This window comes from Peromyscus leucopus, chromosome 2 (assembly GCF_004664715.2).
Source record: "Peromyscus leucopus breed LL Stock chromosome 2, UCI_PerLeu_2.1, whole genome shotgun sequence".
Taxonomy (NCBI): domain Eukaryota; kingdom Metazoa; phylum Chordata; class Mammalia; order Rodentia; family Cricetidae; genus Peromyscus; species Peromyscus leucopus.
Window position 1 is genome coordinate 150,008,541 of NC_051064.1, and position 15,176 is coordinate 150,023,716.

A 15,176-nucleotide genomic window follows, 5' to 3' on the forward strand; every position below is an offset into this window, starting at 1 on the left:
AAGTGGCACCCAATGGGACCAGAACCCAACCATGAGACTATTGAGACTCAGCTCAACTGACTGAACTAGCCAGGCAGTCATAATTAATGATAAGTCTCCGTGTCATGATTTGGAGGCTGGCGGTCCAAGAAAGCCTGTGGCAGACTGGGGCTGGTGAGATGACTCAGTGGGTAAAGGCATCTGCCCCTGTGTCTAAGGACCCAAGTTCAGTCCTTGGGACCCACGTGGTGGAAAGAGATTCCCTGAACACACCAGAGGAATGATAGTGCAGGTAACATACTGAGCCCTGAGGGCAGAGGCTCTGAACTAGAGATCTGGAGTGTGTGTACTTCCTGGGATGGCAAAGGACAAAGCCGGTCACTCTGGAAGTGTCTAGCCTTGATTCCATGTCTCCACAGCCACTGAAGCTGCCACTGAGGGTAAGCTCTCAACCAGTGTGGTTCAGCCTCTCTGTGTGGCTGGCAGAGACAGGTGCAACTCTTCCTCCGGGTGACCCCACTGCAATTATCACTATGGCTAAAGATGTCAGTGACAAGTCACTGAATGCTCAGAGAGCGGATAACATCAAGAAAATTTAATTCTTGAGTGCCTGCAAATTCCCTCTTCTCTGCTGTAGCTAAGGCTTTTCCCCTATCTCTCGGTTAACAGGGTTATCAGTGCTGTGTGGGGCAGGAAGAATGGGCTGTGAATGGCAAGCGCGCACTAAATCCCAGCCCAGACTCGATGACAGAGGAATAATAAAAAGATTATAGGTAATTCCTCCTCCTGAGTTATAGACAGAGAAGAAGGATTTAGTCCAGTTACAGAAAGGGCAGGGCAGGCAGGCTGCTTGTCTCTCCTCTCGGGACTGTTACTAATGAGAGTGGGGAAGGACAAGAGAGCCTCTGGTGGAGGGTTGCAAATGAATCACACAACGCCTGTCTGTCGGTCAGCCTCCTGCTGCTGTGACATACACCCAAGGCCACAAACACAGAGAGGGGAAGGGTATTTTGGCTGAGTTCTGGAAGTTTCCATCCATGACTAATTGGCCTTGATATTTTGGGGCCTGTCACATATCATGGCAGAAGACTGTGTCAGAAAAAGCCCACTGACCTCACAGAAGAGGAGACTGGGGTTCCTGTCTTAGGGTTTCTATTACTATGATGAAACACCACGATCAAGAGCAAGCTGGGGAGGAAAGGGCTTCCCTGGCTCACACTTCCACATTGTAGTCCATCACTGAAGGAAGTCAGGACAGAAACTCAAGCAGGGCAGGGACCAGGAGGCAGGAGCTGATGCAGAGCACATGGAGGGGTGCGCTTACCGGCTCGCTCAACCTGCTTTCTTACAGAACCCAGGACCACCAGCCCAGGGATGGCACCACCCACCATGGGCTGGGCCCTCCCCCATCAATTACTAATTGAGAAACTGCCTTATGACCACATCTTATAGAAGCATTTTCTTAATTGAGGTTCCTCCTTTCAGGTGAATCTAACATGTCAAATTGACATAAGAGTGGTCAGCACAGTCTAGTAATCCCTCTTGAGGGCATACCAAGACCTGTGCCTGCCTACCAGGCTCTGCCTCTGAATGTTCCCAGTGATTCCCAATTACAACACAGTGGGAACAAGCCCATAACACACGAACTCTTGAGGACACTTTGCATTCCAAACTGTGATTATACCCCATGTGATATCAATACTTGACAGGCGCTACACCTGTGTGTGTGTGTGTGTGTGTGTGTGTGTGTGTCCATGCATGCCTTCAAACGACAACTTATAGGACTCTCTCTTCACCTTGTGGGTTCTGAGGATCGAACTCAGATCACCAGACTTGGCAGCAAGCTCCTTCACTCAATGAGCATATTGCTGAGTGTCCACATAGAGTGGCTAAGTGAGAGCCACACATTTTAGGGTCAGTGTCCTGTGAATGTGTGATCCTGGAGATGAGTGTCCTTAGCTTGACTATTTGAAAATGGGAGCCCAGGTATGGTGGTCACAATGGAGTCCCAGCATGGGGGAGGTTAGTGTGGGAGGGTCATCCTCTGCTACCTAACAAATTCAAGTCCAGCCTGGTTTCTATGAGCCCCTGTCTAAAAAACAACAACAAAAAACACCTAGAACACAAAAATAAAAACAAATAATAAAAATGAAAGCATTTAACAACCATTGCGCGTGCATGTTCTACAGATGAACTCAGAATAGCTTTATGTGTGCTTAAAACAGACACATGTATCCATAGTTACAAAAACAAAGTGCCGGAGGGCTGGCTCAGTGGTTAAGAGCACTGGCTACTCTTGAAGAGGACCCAGGTTGATTCCCAGCAGACACATGACGGCTCACAACTCTCTATAATAACTCCAGTTCTGGGGGATCTGACACCGTCCTCTGACATCCTTAAGTACAAAGCATGGAACTGGTACACATACATTCATGTATGGGGTAAGAAAATCTCACACACATAAAATAAACCTTTAAAAATACATCATGTATGTATTTATACTTACAAAAATGTATTACATAAGTATACTGGATTTTGCTTGCTCCTAAATTACAGGTTGCTTTAGAAAGTACAAGGCCCTGAATGTCAGTGGCTTTTTGGAAGTTACTCTGGCTCCAGTAGTGTGTTGGATGTGTGTTTTTTAACTTATAAATTTGTACAGCCCTCGGTTTCCATTATTTTTCCCATAGAACACCAGGGTTTTTGGAGGGGAGGAAGGAGAACAGCTGACCCTGGAATAAACACATTCCCTGTGCCTGTGGTGTATGGCAGTTAGCTCTCCATTTATCACAGCCACCTTCCAAGGAACCACAATACAAAATATTGTGGGCCCCAGAGAGGAGAGGCCCAGAGCATCCCTGAGTCATTATTTATTTTGTTTGAGTGGTGATAAAAAGCAGGTCATTCTCAATCATAGAAACACAGACCTGGGCGTAGTGAAACATATGTTAGGTTCCATTTATGTAACTCCTAGAAGCTGTGTTTTCCAAAGCATGGGAGGGAGGTAAAGAATTCTTTTGCCCACGTGAGCTCCACAGTCCAGTTAACATCTACAAATGCAGGAAAAAGGAAACATCTCGACATTGTCGTTTTTTACCCCAGCCTCTGTATGAAATTCTCAAAGACCAGAAAAATGTCAGCAGGTGGTTTAGCCCTAATCACAGCTCTGCAAAGGAAGAAAAAAGAAAAGAAAAGCCTACAAAAACTGCAGGAAGAGCTGATGGATCATGGCTGTGGATGCCTCCCAAGCCTTTTTTTCTTTCTTTGGGCTATTAATTTACAACCTGGGCCGACAGCCTACTGTAGGCTGACTCTGCACACCTAGACGTCTCCAGCAGGAAGATCCTAAGAGAAACGGGCAACTCGGAAGGGACGCTACATAGGCCCAGATGGTGCACATCTGGCCAAAAATTAGAAGAGGAAGAAACCAACCTCTCCTATCTACAGACAGGTGCTAGGGTTTCCCAGGATACCAGCTTATGAAGGGCAAATGGATGGCTGTGGAGAGGAACCACAAAGACCCTGAGAAAAGACAGGTCATGTGAACCAACAGGTGGGAGAGCCTAAGCCGTTGCCCACCACTTGATAACATCATTTCAAAGACATTTAAATTATTTAGATTATTGTAACCAAGACGTTTTTAATAATGCACCAAACAGCAGGCACTGGGTTGAAATCAATTAGATTCCACTGCTAAATTATACGGGAGAAATTTACAGCAGAGTGGCTCTGAGGTAGGAACCCCAGGTATATATGCATGCCAGACACAATTAAGAACCAAATGGATATTGCCTCCTCATTTACACAGCAGAAAAAAATGGTCAGGTGCTCCTAAATTTAGGGCAACGCATTAAAAAAAAAAAAAAAAACAAGAAAAAAAGGCTACAGAGGCGACCTATTCTCTGAACAGGAAGGAAGGCTTCTGTGAACCAAGAACGGTGTAGGCAATCATTTTAGGTATCTTGAGCACACATAAGTCAGCAGGTGGGTCCATGAGCAGCTTCCATGGGGGTGAGCCAGGTGAGATGAATGCCTGGGCTCTGGGTGGCCTGGCAACAAACACCAAACCAAGGGAGGGAGCTCGAGGCATCCCTGGTTCGGAGCCACCCAAAGCGAGGATAACAGTCCTGCCCACTGGCTCTGACAAGCAAGGTTCCCCACCGCCTCCTAGCTTCCGGCTTCGGCCGCACGGGGGCGTAGTGCGCAGGCGCGTTCCCGCGGGCTGCCATGTGGCTCCGGGCCGCCAGGGGCCGCTGTGGTGCGAGCGGGAGCCGCCGGGGGAGCGCCGCGCAGCGCCGAACCTTCTTGACTACGGCCTCGCCGGTTTGGCGGGGTGAAAGGTTGCGAAGATGGCGACGGCCTTGAGCGAGGAGGAGCTGGACAATGAAGACTACTACTCGCTGCTGAACGTGCGCAGGGAGGTGAGGCCCGCGGCGCGGCGTCGGCGGGGCTGACGCCCGGCCCAGTGGTTCTGGAGGGTCGGACGGGCGGCTCTGGCCCCGCAGCCGCCCCGGGGCGGCCGCGGCCCGGTTCAGAGGCCGCGTGACCCCGCTGCCGTGTGCGCCCGCCAGCCGTCGAGCTGCCCGCACCGTCGCGACCCTCGCGTCCTGGCGCAGGTGCAGCGTCTGCCCGGCCCTCCGCGGCCCTTGCGTGGCGTGCACCGTGTCCCGGCCGAGCCCGAGCCCACGCACTCGCCGGAGTGGGGACAAGGGCCCCGGGGAAGCCGCTACATTGGGGTTCCCAGGTCCTCGCCACCCGGCCCCGCGACTCCCCTACACACACCTGCCTGAGACGAGGGGTTAGGGTCAGCGGCCTGAGCCAGCAAGCGGGCAGACTGAGTCCTGGGACACCAAGGTCAAAGCCACCTGGGAGCCTCCCTGGAACTCGGTCGAACCCTTACATCTCCGGTGCCGCTGGAGTTGGATCTGCCTCAGACACTAGCGTTTCGTGCCCTCCTTCGTCCCCGAGCCACCGCCCAGAAACTAGAAAGCGGGACCTCCCCAGCTTCGACTCAAGGGGCCGAGGGCGAGCAAGAAGTGCTAGGCCAGAGGCGCCACGGCGCTCAGACTGGGACTTCAGCGCCCAGGTCAAGTGTGTTCACGCTGTCACCTCGACAATAAAAAGTAACCCGAGAGGCCCGCAGTGTCTGTCACATGTACACGTCTCGTAGGTTCTCATTCGAAATGGCTGGTGGGCAGTTGAGATATGTCGGAGAAGGGTTTCCGAAAAGGCTTCCAAGGTCAGGTCATAGGGTCCGTTAGAAATGTCTATGCTGCTGGGTCCAGCCCTGCCAGACAGTCCTATCTTTCAAATTTTCAGAGTTCGGTAGTGATCAAAGTGACCGAACAGGACTATCCTCAGCAAAGCTGGTCTGCGTGCTAATAACCAGTGTCTTTTGTGCGCTGCCACCTGCTGAAAGAACTCTAAATGAGGTTGGTGCCTCACCAAATTGTCATAGCTATCCTCATAACAATCCATTATTTTATTCATTTATTTACTTTTTCGGGGGAGAGGGGGGATAGGGTTTCTCTGTAGCCCTGGCTGTCCTGGAACTTGATCTAGACCGGGCTGGCCTTGAACTCACAGGAATCCACCTGCCTCTGCCTCCCGAGTGCTGGGACCAAAGGTGTATGTGGCAACAATTCATTATGTCTGTTGGAGGGAACAGACAGACGTCATTCATCCCTGGGCATTCCAACTCCAGAAATCCAGTTCTTGAAACTGTGCTGCTGCCTCAGTTTACCAGTTCACATACTGCAAAGCTCTTTGTTCTGATACAGTGCTCTTGGACGCCCTGAGTATGCATTTCTCAGCTCTATCAACCACTGCTTACTGTAGAAACACTCCATGAAATGTCTGTGGGACTTTCAGGTTAAACTGCAGCGAGGCACCTGGATTTATAGCTGAACAACCCTCAGACTTTGAACAAATTGTTCCTTTAACTCTTAGTCACTTAGCAGTTGAATGAAGCTATAAATTTTACCCTGGGTTGTTATGTTTTGTTTTTACAGGGTCTCACTGTGTAGCCCTGGCTGGCCTAGAACTCATTGTGTAGAGCAGGCTGCCCTTGAATTCACAGAGATCACCTGCCTCTGCCTCCCAGGTGCTAGGATTAAAGGCTCAAGAGCCACGGTGCATGGCCATATCCAGGTTCTTGAGGAAGCAAAGTGGTAAAAGAAGGTAGTTTTTCTGGAATCCAGTTGTTTTTTGTTTGTTTGTTTTAAACCCCTCACACTCCTAACTGGACTGAGCGGTTAGTAGTTGAACAGCCGTTTACCTGTGTGCCAGATCTACTGAACCTAGGTAGCTGTAGGTGTTCAGAAGGACATTTGAACCCCCTGGGATTTTAGGGCCTTTCATTGCTATTAGACTGGGATAGGAGCCAAATAAACACTTCTTTTAAAGGAATGCTTTACCTCTGCCGGTGAGTGCGGCACTCCCTTCGTTTATAGATGAAGTCCTCCCCAAGCAAGCCTGCCTGGTGCTGTTTTTGTCAACAGTGTTGAGTGCCTGACTGTGGCTCAGGCTTCTACTGGGAAGAAGGCTTTAAAGATGAGGACACTGGTGTTTACTACCAGTTTTTGTTTGTTTTTTCAAACTCTAAGTTAAAATAACATGCTTTATCTGGAGAACAAAACAGAAGGAATATTAATTCTGTGTGTGTGTGTGTGTGTGTGTGTGTGTTAGAAGAGTGTCTAAGCGGCTGCTCTGTCTTCTGTCAGTTCTGACCCTAGTTAAGTGTACCGTAGGAGGGCACTCCTCTTCCCACCAGCACTTGGAAGCACCTTCAAAGGGCATCATAGAATGCTCAGTGTTCCATCCACTTCAGCCTTTCCTTAGAAGTCGCAAGTGGAGGCATCTCTGCAGAAGAGGACGTTCTGTCGGCGCTTAGAAGCACCGCGCCGGGGTGGAGTTCAGTTGGTAGAGTTTGTCTAACGTGCGTGGACCTGTGCTCTGTGCCAGGTACTTCGTTCACTGCACAGGCAGCATGGTGGTACTTGGGAGTAGAAGCAGAAAGTTTGGATGCTCAAAGTCATCCTCAGCTACACAGTAAGTTTGAGGCCAGCCTGGGCTACATGAGACCTTGTCTCAAAAAAGTGAAGTAAAAATTAGATGAATAGAGAATTAAACAACTAAAATAATGAAGAAATGCCAAAAAAATCTCCTAAGAATCTCCCTTCTCAGGTTTTAAACTGTACGCTGTGTCTCTGAATTTCTGATCCAGGAGGTAGCTGGCTAGCCAGGACCACCAGATCCTGCTGTAAACAAAACCCATGGCCCCAGTGAGGCCCCTTTCTTTAGTGTCGAGTGGTGCCCTTATCGGTGGTGATTTACCAGTCACTAAGCTCGCCAAAACTAGGTTGGCTTTGTGGTTTTGTGTTGTTAGATGCATGATCAGGACTAAAATTGAACTCATCTGCTGTCTGGGACGATTTTTCCAAACTATTTGGAGAATGAATTCCTTGACAGCAAATTAGCTTTGATTTATTGATCCTTAAGCTTTTTGTGGAAATTTTTTTTTAGATTTGTGTGGGTGTTATGCATGAGTGTATATCTATGTTCAGCACTTGCACTCCTGTGGATAGTTGAGCTACCGTGAGGTGCTGGGAACTGAACCTGGTCTTGTGCAGGAACAGTAAATGCACTTAACCATTGAGCTATTTCTGTGGCTGATTTTTATAGAATTCTTAACTGATATGGTTTAAATCTAGTTTTTTTCCTAAATAGTGTAGTCTGATTCTTTCCTTATCACTGTCTTATTATACTTTAAAGAATTTCATTTTAGCCAAGCAGTAAGATTATCATGAGTTCAAATCCAGCCAGGGCTACATACATAACAAGACCCTGTCTATCTAATACAAACCCTCACTGGTCTTAATCACTGTAGATCAGCCAACCTCTTTTTCAAGGCTGTCTGGAGGTTTTAGTCGGAGAGGGGGGTTGTTTTGGGTTGTTTTGTTTTGTTTGTAACGTTTATTTATTGTCTATGTGTGCTTTGGTGTTTGTGTGAAGGTCAGAGGACAACTTGCTGGAGTTGGTTCTCTCCTTCTGTCATATGGGTTTCTCCTCTTCATGAGGTAAGTAAAGAGTCTGGGGTTGACTCTTGAGTGTCTCGTGTACATTATGTTCAAAGTGTAACATTCATAGTAGTGATTGTGAGTAAGTACTTACATTGGGCACATAGGGTCAGGCCTGGCTGTCCACAACCAGAATTCTTTGTCAGCCTGTAAGCCAAGAGGCTGAGGACCAGGAGTGACAGCCGCCGCTCACCTGCAAGTGCTTGGCCTTGGAGATAACAGTGCTGTACCTGAGCCTTTGAAGCCAGAGGAACCTGGGAAGTGTGGCTTTTGGAGTGGCTACCCTGTGTTCCCCTGCTGTTTTTGTTGGGAGTTCTGTTGCTCTGCTTAACCTTTCTGCCATTTTATTTTTATTTTTAATTACATGTATTGGTTATTGTATGTATACATGTGTGTTGTGGAGTACATGTGGAGGTCTGAGGACAACTTCTGTGTGTCAGTTCTATCTTTTCATCAGGTGAGAACACAGGTCCTTAGACTTGACATCAAGTTCCTTTACCTGCTGAGCTATCTTACATGCCACTCTTGGGGGTTTTTTTTTTTTTTTTTTTTTTTTTTGTTTTCATTTTTTTAGTTTTTTGAGACAGAGTTTCCCTGTGTAGCTTTGGTGCCTGTCCTGGATCTTGCTCTGTAGACCAGGCTGGCCTCCAACTCACAGAGATCAGCCTGGCTCTGCCTCCTGAATGTTGGATTAAAGGTGTGCGCCACCACTGCCTGGCTGCCACTTTTTTTTTTTTTTTTTGGTCACAAAGATGTAGCTTAACAGGCTGGGCCTAGTGGCACATGCCTTTAACTCCAGCACTCCAGAGGCAGAAACATACTAGCCTGTCCTACATAGGACAGCCAAGGCTACAGAGTGAGACCCTGTCTCAAATAAATAGAGTAGCTAACAGATGATACTAACATGTATCAAACACTTTCTGTAAACTAGCACTGTGTGGTGCACATTGTGGTGTGGGTAGTTTGTGTAAGGTGCTTGACATAAATAGATATCCAGTTAGATTTCTCACCTTTTGATGGGGCGAGGGTCTGCTAATTGTGAAGACATACACATGGCATGGTGAAGCACACCTCTGATCTCAGCATTTGGAGGTCAGGAGTTCAAGGTCCATGTTGTCTCTATAGTGAGGTTGAGGAGACTCTGGGCCACGTGAGACCTTGTTTCAAAAGACCAAAAAAAAAAAAAAAAAAAAAAAAAAAAAAAAGTGTGCACATAGACAGCCTTAGTGTGCCTTATGCTAAGTTGTTCATCTGCTGTACCACCAAAAATCAGTGCTGGGGACGTGCTCCGTGGTAGAGGGAGTACCCGCCCTGTGTGCACTAGGACTGGGCTCTGTCTCCAATGCCACAGCAAGAGAGAGGTTGTGCCTGAGTGTATACCAGGCATTAGGTTCTGAGTGCCCAGAGCTTTCTGTACTGTTCAAGATGCTGAGTTTATTCTTTTTAAACAGCATTGCTGTCCTCCTGAATGGTGATTCCTGCAGAGTTGACTTGGGGTGGGTGGTTCTGCTGGAAGTTGAGCATGAGCACAAAATGTACCACAGAGAGCAAACTAGAAATTGGAGTCTGGGATAGAAATAGAGAGGGACCCAAAAGATGCTCTGAAGAGATGGGCAAGATGAGAGGAAGTGAGGAGCATGGGGGTGGCTAGGAGAGGCTGTGCCTGTGGAGTTGGGAGAGAACCATGGAGGATGCTTGGCCAGGTTCAATGTCATCTTGGTGTAATTAGCCAACAATACAAAGTTAAATTTACTTGGTTAAATGAACCATATGCCAGTTAACACCCTCCTGCTTTGAGCACTTTGGTAATAGGTTCTTGAAATGTTTTACTCTTGGTTTTGTATTATGCAGCTAAACACTTTCCTTTTCTCTCAGAGAGATTTTGAGAGAGAGAGAGAGAGATTTTGAGAGAGAGAGAGAGAGAGAGAGAGATTTTGAGAGAGAGAGAGAGAGATTTTGAGAGAGGGGGGGTTAGTTGTAAACTTGCTAATAAAACAATAGAAAATAAGATATGGACTTGTGGGCAGCATGCCTTGCTTAGCTGTGGAGTTTGGTGTTTACTTCGGTTAAGTGTCTGTTTTAATTTTACTTATTTATGCCTCTTCTGTTTAAATAAGGATTTAAAACAACAAACAGATTAATACATTGTACCCGTTTTGAAGAGGAGCAGGCGCACATTGCTAAAGGAGGCTGCCATTGGGAATGTTGCTGCTGTAAGGGCCATACTGATTCCGCTCTGAAAGGAGCAGCCACCTTAAGGCTCTTGAACTGTAGGGACTACTCCTGTGCATCAGGAGTGTAGTGTGTCTCCCCGGGAGTAGAAACCAGAGAATTCACCAAAGGAAATGCCAGGCTAAAACAGATGAACCGTGGGAGCGTGCCTGGGTGGCGGGGTGGAGCAGGAGTGAACCGGGCAGATAAATTCCTAGGGGAAATAGGATCTGAACCATCAGTTTTGCTGGAACCCAGGAGTTCCATGGAGATCTGCAGCATGTCTCAAAAGACCGTGCCCTGTTTGTAGCGGTGTCTCAAGAGTAACATGGAGTTATGACCAAGAGGAATAATGAAATCCAAGTTGGTTCACAGTAGAGAGGGTTTCCTTTGTCCTGGGAATGGCCTAAGGTGGTTTCTGCCCCTTGGTCCGTTTGCTCTGAGCAGAAGTCTGCTGGAGGACAGGATTCCCCTCTGTCCATGAACTTTAAAGGTCACATGTGTCCTGCCTTTAAAAACAATTTTTTTAATATCTTTTTTTTTTTTTTAAGATTTATTTATTATGTATACAGTGTGCCGCCTGCAGGCCATAAGAGGGCACCAGATCTCATTACAGATGGTTGGGAGCCACCATATGGTGCTGGGAATTGAACTCAGGACCTCTGGAAGAACAGCCAGTGCTCTTAACAGCTGAGCCATCTCTACAGCCCTAAAAACAATTTTTTTTAAGCCAACTTTTTCCACTTCTGGGCATTGAACCCAGTGTGTCTCTACCACTGAACTACCCCTAAGCCTTGTCCTCTTTTTAGTTTAGATAGAGTCTTAGCAAGCTGTCCAGCTGTGCTTAATCCTCCTGCCTCAGCTTCCAAAGTAGCTGGGACTTCAGGCTTGTGTTACTGGGCCCAGAGAATTTTATTTTTTATCTAGAATTTTGTCGTTACTGATGACCTGGTCATGTTTTGAGAGTTTGTGTTGCCGTCTTGAGGGTGTTGTGTCTCAGGAGTTCAGTGGGTTCCTCTAACTGTTAAGTAGGACCCAGAGCCACACAGTTTATTTGTCAGGCAGAGGTTTGTATGTCTGGTCAATCTGTTTAGCTACCTTGGTCATTTTCTCATTCAGGGTTTGACTGTTTCTCTCCCTAGCTCTTAAGTTTCCTGATCCAAGTCTTGATATGGCTGGAGGAGGCAGACTTCCAAAGACATGTGACATGTGGTTATGTCCACTAGACCCCTGGCCTTGGCCATGATGAGCTCAGACACAGAAAAATGTGTCTGATGGTGTAGCCCAGCACTTGGCAGGTTGATTTCCTCTGTGCACTTGTTGGTGATGTCTTGAAGTGGCTACAGATTGATCCTCAAAGGGTGTGCGGGCAAACTGGCTTTAATGAAGACAGTCTGCGGCATGGGGTCAAGTGTGATGTAAGGCATCCTCAGCTGGGGAGACGACTTGCTCTGTCTAAACCTCTTTCTTTCTTCATCCTTAAGGTCAGGCAGTTTTACAGTCTGCAAAGGCAAAGAAGTGTAGTGCCTATCCTACACTTCCTGTGGAGATGGGCATCTGGCTCTTCATAAGCCAGTCTGCCTGCCTTGTAGAGTTGGGTGTGGTGTCACACCTCAGAATTCCAGCACAGGGGAGTCAGAGTCAGCCTGAGCTGTGCAGAGAGGTGGCTAGGTGTGGTAGTGTATACCTGTCATCCCAATACTTGAGTCAGATTGAGGATTGCTGTGAGGGTAAGGCCAGATGGCATGCATGCACACGTGTGTGTGTGTGTGTGTGTGTGTGTGTGTGTGTGTGTGTGTGTAAAAAGAGGAAAGAACGCACGCCTTTAATCCCAGCAAGTCCCCACTATTGAGCCATCTCACTGGCCTCTGGAATTTTTAAAAGTGTTTTATAAGCCATGTTTTATGTGACATTTTACCTCTTTCACTGCAAGGAAACTGTGGTCAGTGACTGCTTCTGTCTGTCACCATGGTACACGCAGTAGGATACAGTCCAGAAGACGCCACTAGCCGTCTGAGCTTGTCAGAATATGCTTTGATGTTTGGGTGCTGATGCAGTTGCCATAGTGCATTTCCCCAACACATCCCTGTTGTTGAACGGTGCAGGACCAATCATAACAAATGTTTGCTAAAGAATGAGCAGATGGACAGATGTCCAGATGAACTGCATGCCCACTTCCTCCCCCCTCTTCCCGCTGTGCCCAGCATTCTGTCTTGCCATTCGTCCCCACCAGCACTTGCTTCCTAGTGGCTTGCGTCCTCTGGCCTTTTTCCTGGTGGTGCACCTCAGCCTCTCAAGGACCTGATGTGAGTTAAAGTCAGATTGTGTTCCATTTAGATCTCTTTTCCTTGCCTTCTGACCACCCTGACTTCTGTGCCCCTCACATTAGCAGTTCTCTCCTGTGCCTAGTTAAGTCCATATGTGTGGGGGTCTTTTTTTTTTTTTTCTTTGAAGATGTATTTTTTTTAAATATGTGGGGTTGGCTCCTCCTAGAACTGGAGTCACACGTGTTTGTGAGCTGCCGGGTGTGGGTGCTGCGACCAGCCCTGGTCCTCTGTAAGAGCGGTGCATGCAAGCTTTCAACTGCTGAACCAGCTCTTCGGCCCTTGCTCATGGGTCTTAAAAGTGAGAGCACATCTAGTTTGTTGTCTCCTGAGGGTAGGGACTGTGTGTGTTTCTTTTGTCTTGGGTGGTACCTAGAACCTAGCTGACAACAGTCATCCCCAGCAGTGTGCATCCGTTGGCCCCTGCTTGGAATTTTGTTTTCTTTTGCATGTGGATGTGGATGTGTTGTTGCCTGTGGTTGGTGTTGGTCCTTACGCCCTGAGCTTGCTGAGCTGGGTGTTTAGATAGCCACCTTGCCCTGGGAGTCCTGTCTCTGTCTCCTGAGGGCTGGGATTTCAAGCAGACTGCCACACCCTCCTACAGGCTTATGTAGCGTGAGAATCTGAGCTCTGATTCTCACACATGTGCAGCAAGGCCTGCATCCACTACGCCATCTCTAGTTCTTGAGATATGAGTTGCAGGTTCGGCCTTCTCAGCCTTCCTGATGCTTCGACCCTTTAGTACAGTTCCTCAGGTTGTGTTGACCCCCAGCCATAAATGCTGCTTCATAACTGTAATTTTGCTACAGTTATGAATCATACTGTAAATATCTGGAATGTAACCCCTATGAAAGGGCCAAGACCCACAGGTTGAGAACCACTGCTCTAGGGAACTGGGTGCCAGCAGGGATCTCTTCATCTTGGTTGTGGTAAACCTGTGCTCTCACGTATAGCACTTGTCTGAAGTCAGAGGGAAGGGCTGGCTCACACAATGATGCTCCGGCCCCAGGACAGCATCCTGCTGCAGGCCTGTGAAGGGTGCCTGGAGGAGGAGACACCGCTCTTCCCTACTGCGTTTGGCCTTTCCATCTGGCACATATTGATTGTCTCCCTCCCTGGTTCTTTATTGCGGTGAGAAAGGTGCCCGCTTGTCCTCTTTGCACCAGTACCAGTAGTAATGATGTCTGTAAAAAAACAAGTTGGCGCCATGTGGGGGCTTTTGCCCACTTTTTCTTGTCGGCACAGCTGCATTCCGCAGTGCACAGAGGCTAGTCCCTTGCCGTCCATCTTTTCCTACTCGACAGGCCCTTCACAGACCCGAGGCAGCAGGTCTGGGCTGTCTGGCTGTACGTAGGATGTTCCCTGTTGCCAGGTCAGGATGTTACTGGTTGTGGATAAGTCCCTCCCCTGAGAACCAGTCAGGGGAGTAGAATCTCACCAAGGCAGAAAGAGGCAGCTCTCTGAGTTCTAGCCAGGGCTAGTGGAAGGAAGGGAGGGAGGGAGGAAAAGAGAAGAGGAGGCTGTGTTGAGGTGGCACGTGGTGTCGGCATGTGGTGAGGTTGTGTATGAGAAGGGTCTGTGTAAAGGGTCAGGCTGTAGAGTATGTTTTACAGAAGGAGTAGAGAATGTGCCATGTCCAGCTACAGGGTTCTTCCCAGTCCTGACACAGTCAGGATCTGCTAGTGATGGTCAGATGTGGCCTCTTTCTTGATGTAGCAGCTCCTCTCTGGCATGGTGTTCATTAGCTCCAAGTCAGCTGCTTCTTCCCTTTAGGATTGTTTTCCAGTGTACAGGCTTTTACTAGCTGGTGTGTGCAGGTGTGTGTTTGGTTTTAGTTTTTTACTTTTTGCTCTTTCCCCGTCAGAGTCTCGTGGAGCATACAGGCAGTGATGTGTCTTCAGTTGTGGGGATTAGGTAAACTGTGCCTATTTAGTAGGGATACTGGTGTTTGATTTTGCTCTTTTGGGGGGGGCACCATCCAGCTCCTAAATTAATCACACACATAGGCTTATTCTTAATTTTAAATTGTCAGGGACAAGGACAGAATCTCTAGTTAGTGGAAAAATACTGACCCCCAATAAGACGGGGAACTAGATCATCTTACAGTCAGGTTGCCTAGCAACAGGACATTGAGTCAGAGCCCTTGACCCTCTCACCCTGTAAACATCCTATACAAACATCCTGTTAGCTTGCCCTACCTTATGCAGATGACAGCTTCTTGCTCCCCCCCACCAGGTGGAGCTATATAAACCTTTGTGGAAGAGAAATAAAGTGCACCTTGATCAGAATCCAGACTTGGTGTCTTTCCTTTGTATCTCCTGTCCCTACCCGTTGAAGCCCTGCAGGCGGGGCAATAAATGTCCAGCCTTAGCTTGGCTTATTTCTTATCAGATTTCCTTAACCTAAATTATCCTGTCTATCTTTTGCCTCTGGGCTTTTCCTTTTCTATTCCTGTATACCTTTCTTTGTTTCTTACTCCGTGGCTTGCTGGGTAGCTGGGTTGCTTATTCCTGGAGTCATCTTCCTCTCTGGCTCCTTCTTTCTCTCCTCCGAGATTTCTCCTAAAGTGTTGTATGATTGAAGA

The 15,176-nt window shown here is 47.9% G+C and overlaps 1 protein-coding gene across 1 annotated transcript in view; it reads left to right on the top strand.

Moving 5' to 3' along the window:
* The first annotated feature begins 4,292 nt into the window (after positions 1–4,292).
* Positions 4,293–15,176, top strand: part of Dnajc11 (DnaJ heat shock protein family (Hsp40) member C11) — a 54,039-nt gene continuing 43,155 nt past the window's right edge. Inside the window, exon 1 of the mRNA XM_028883101.2 lies at positions 4,293–4,400. Coding sequence (XP_028738934.1) covers positions 4,329–4,400 — 72 coding nt within the window. The 5' untranslated portion in view covers positions 4,293–4,328. The remainder of the gene's footprint in view (positions 4,401–15,176) is intronic.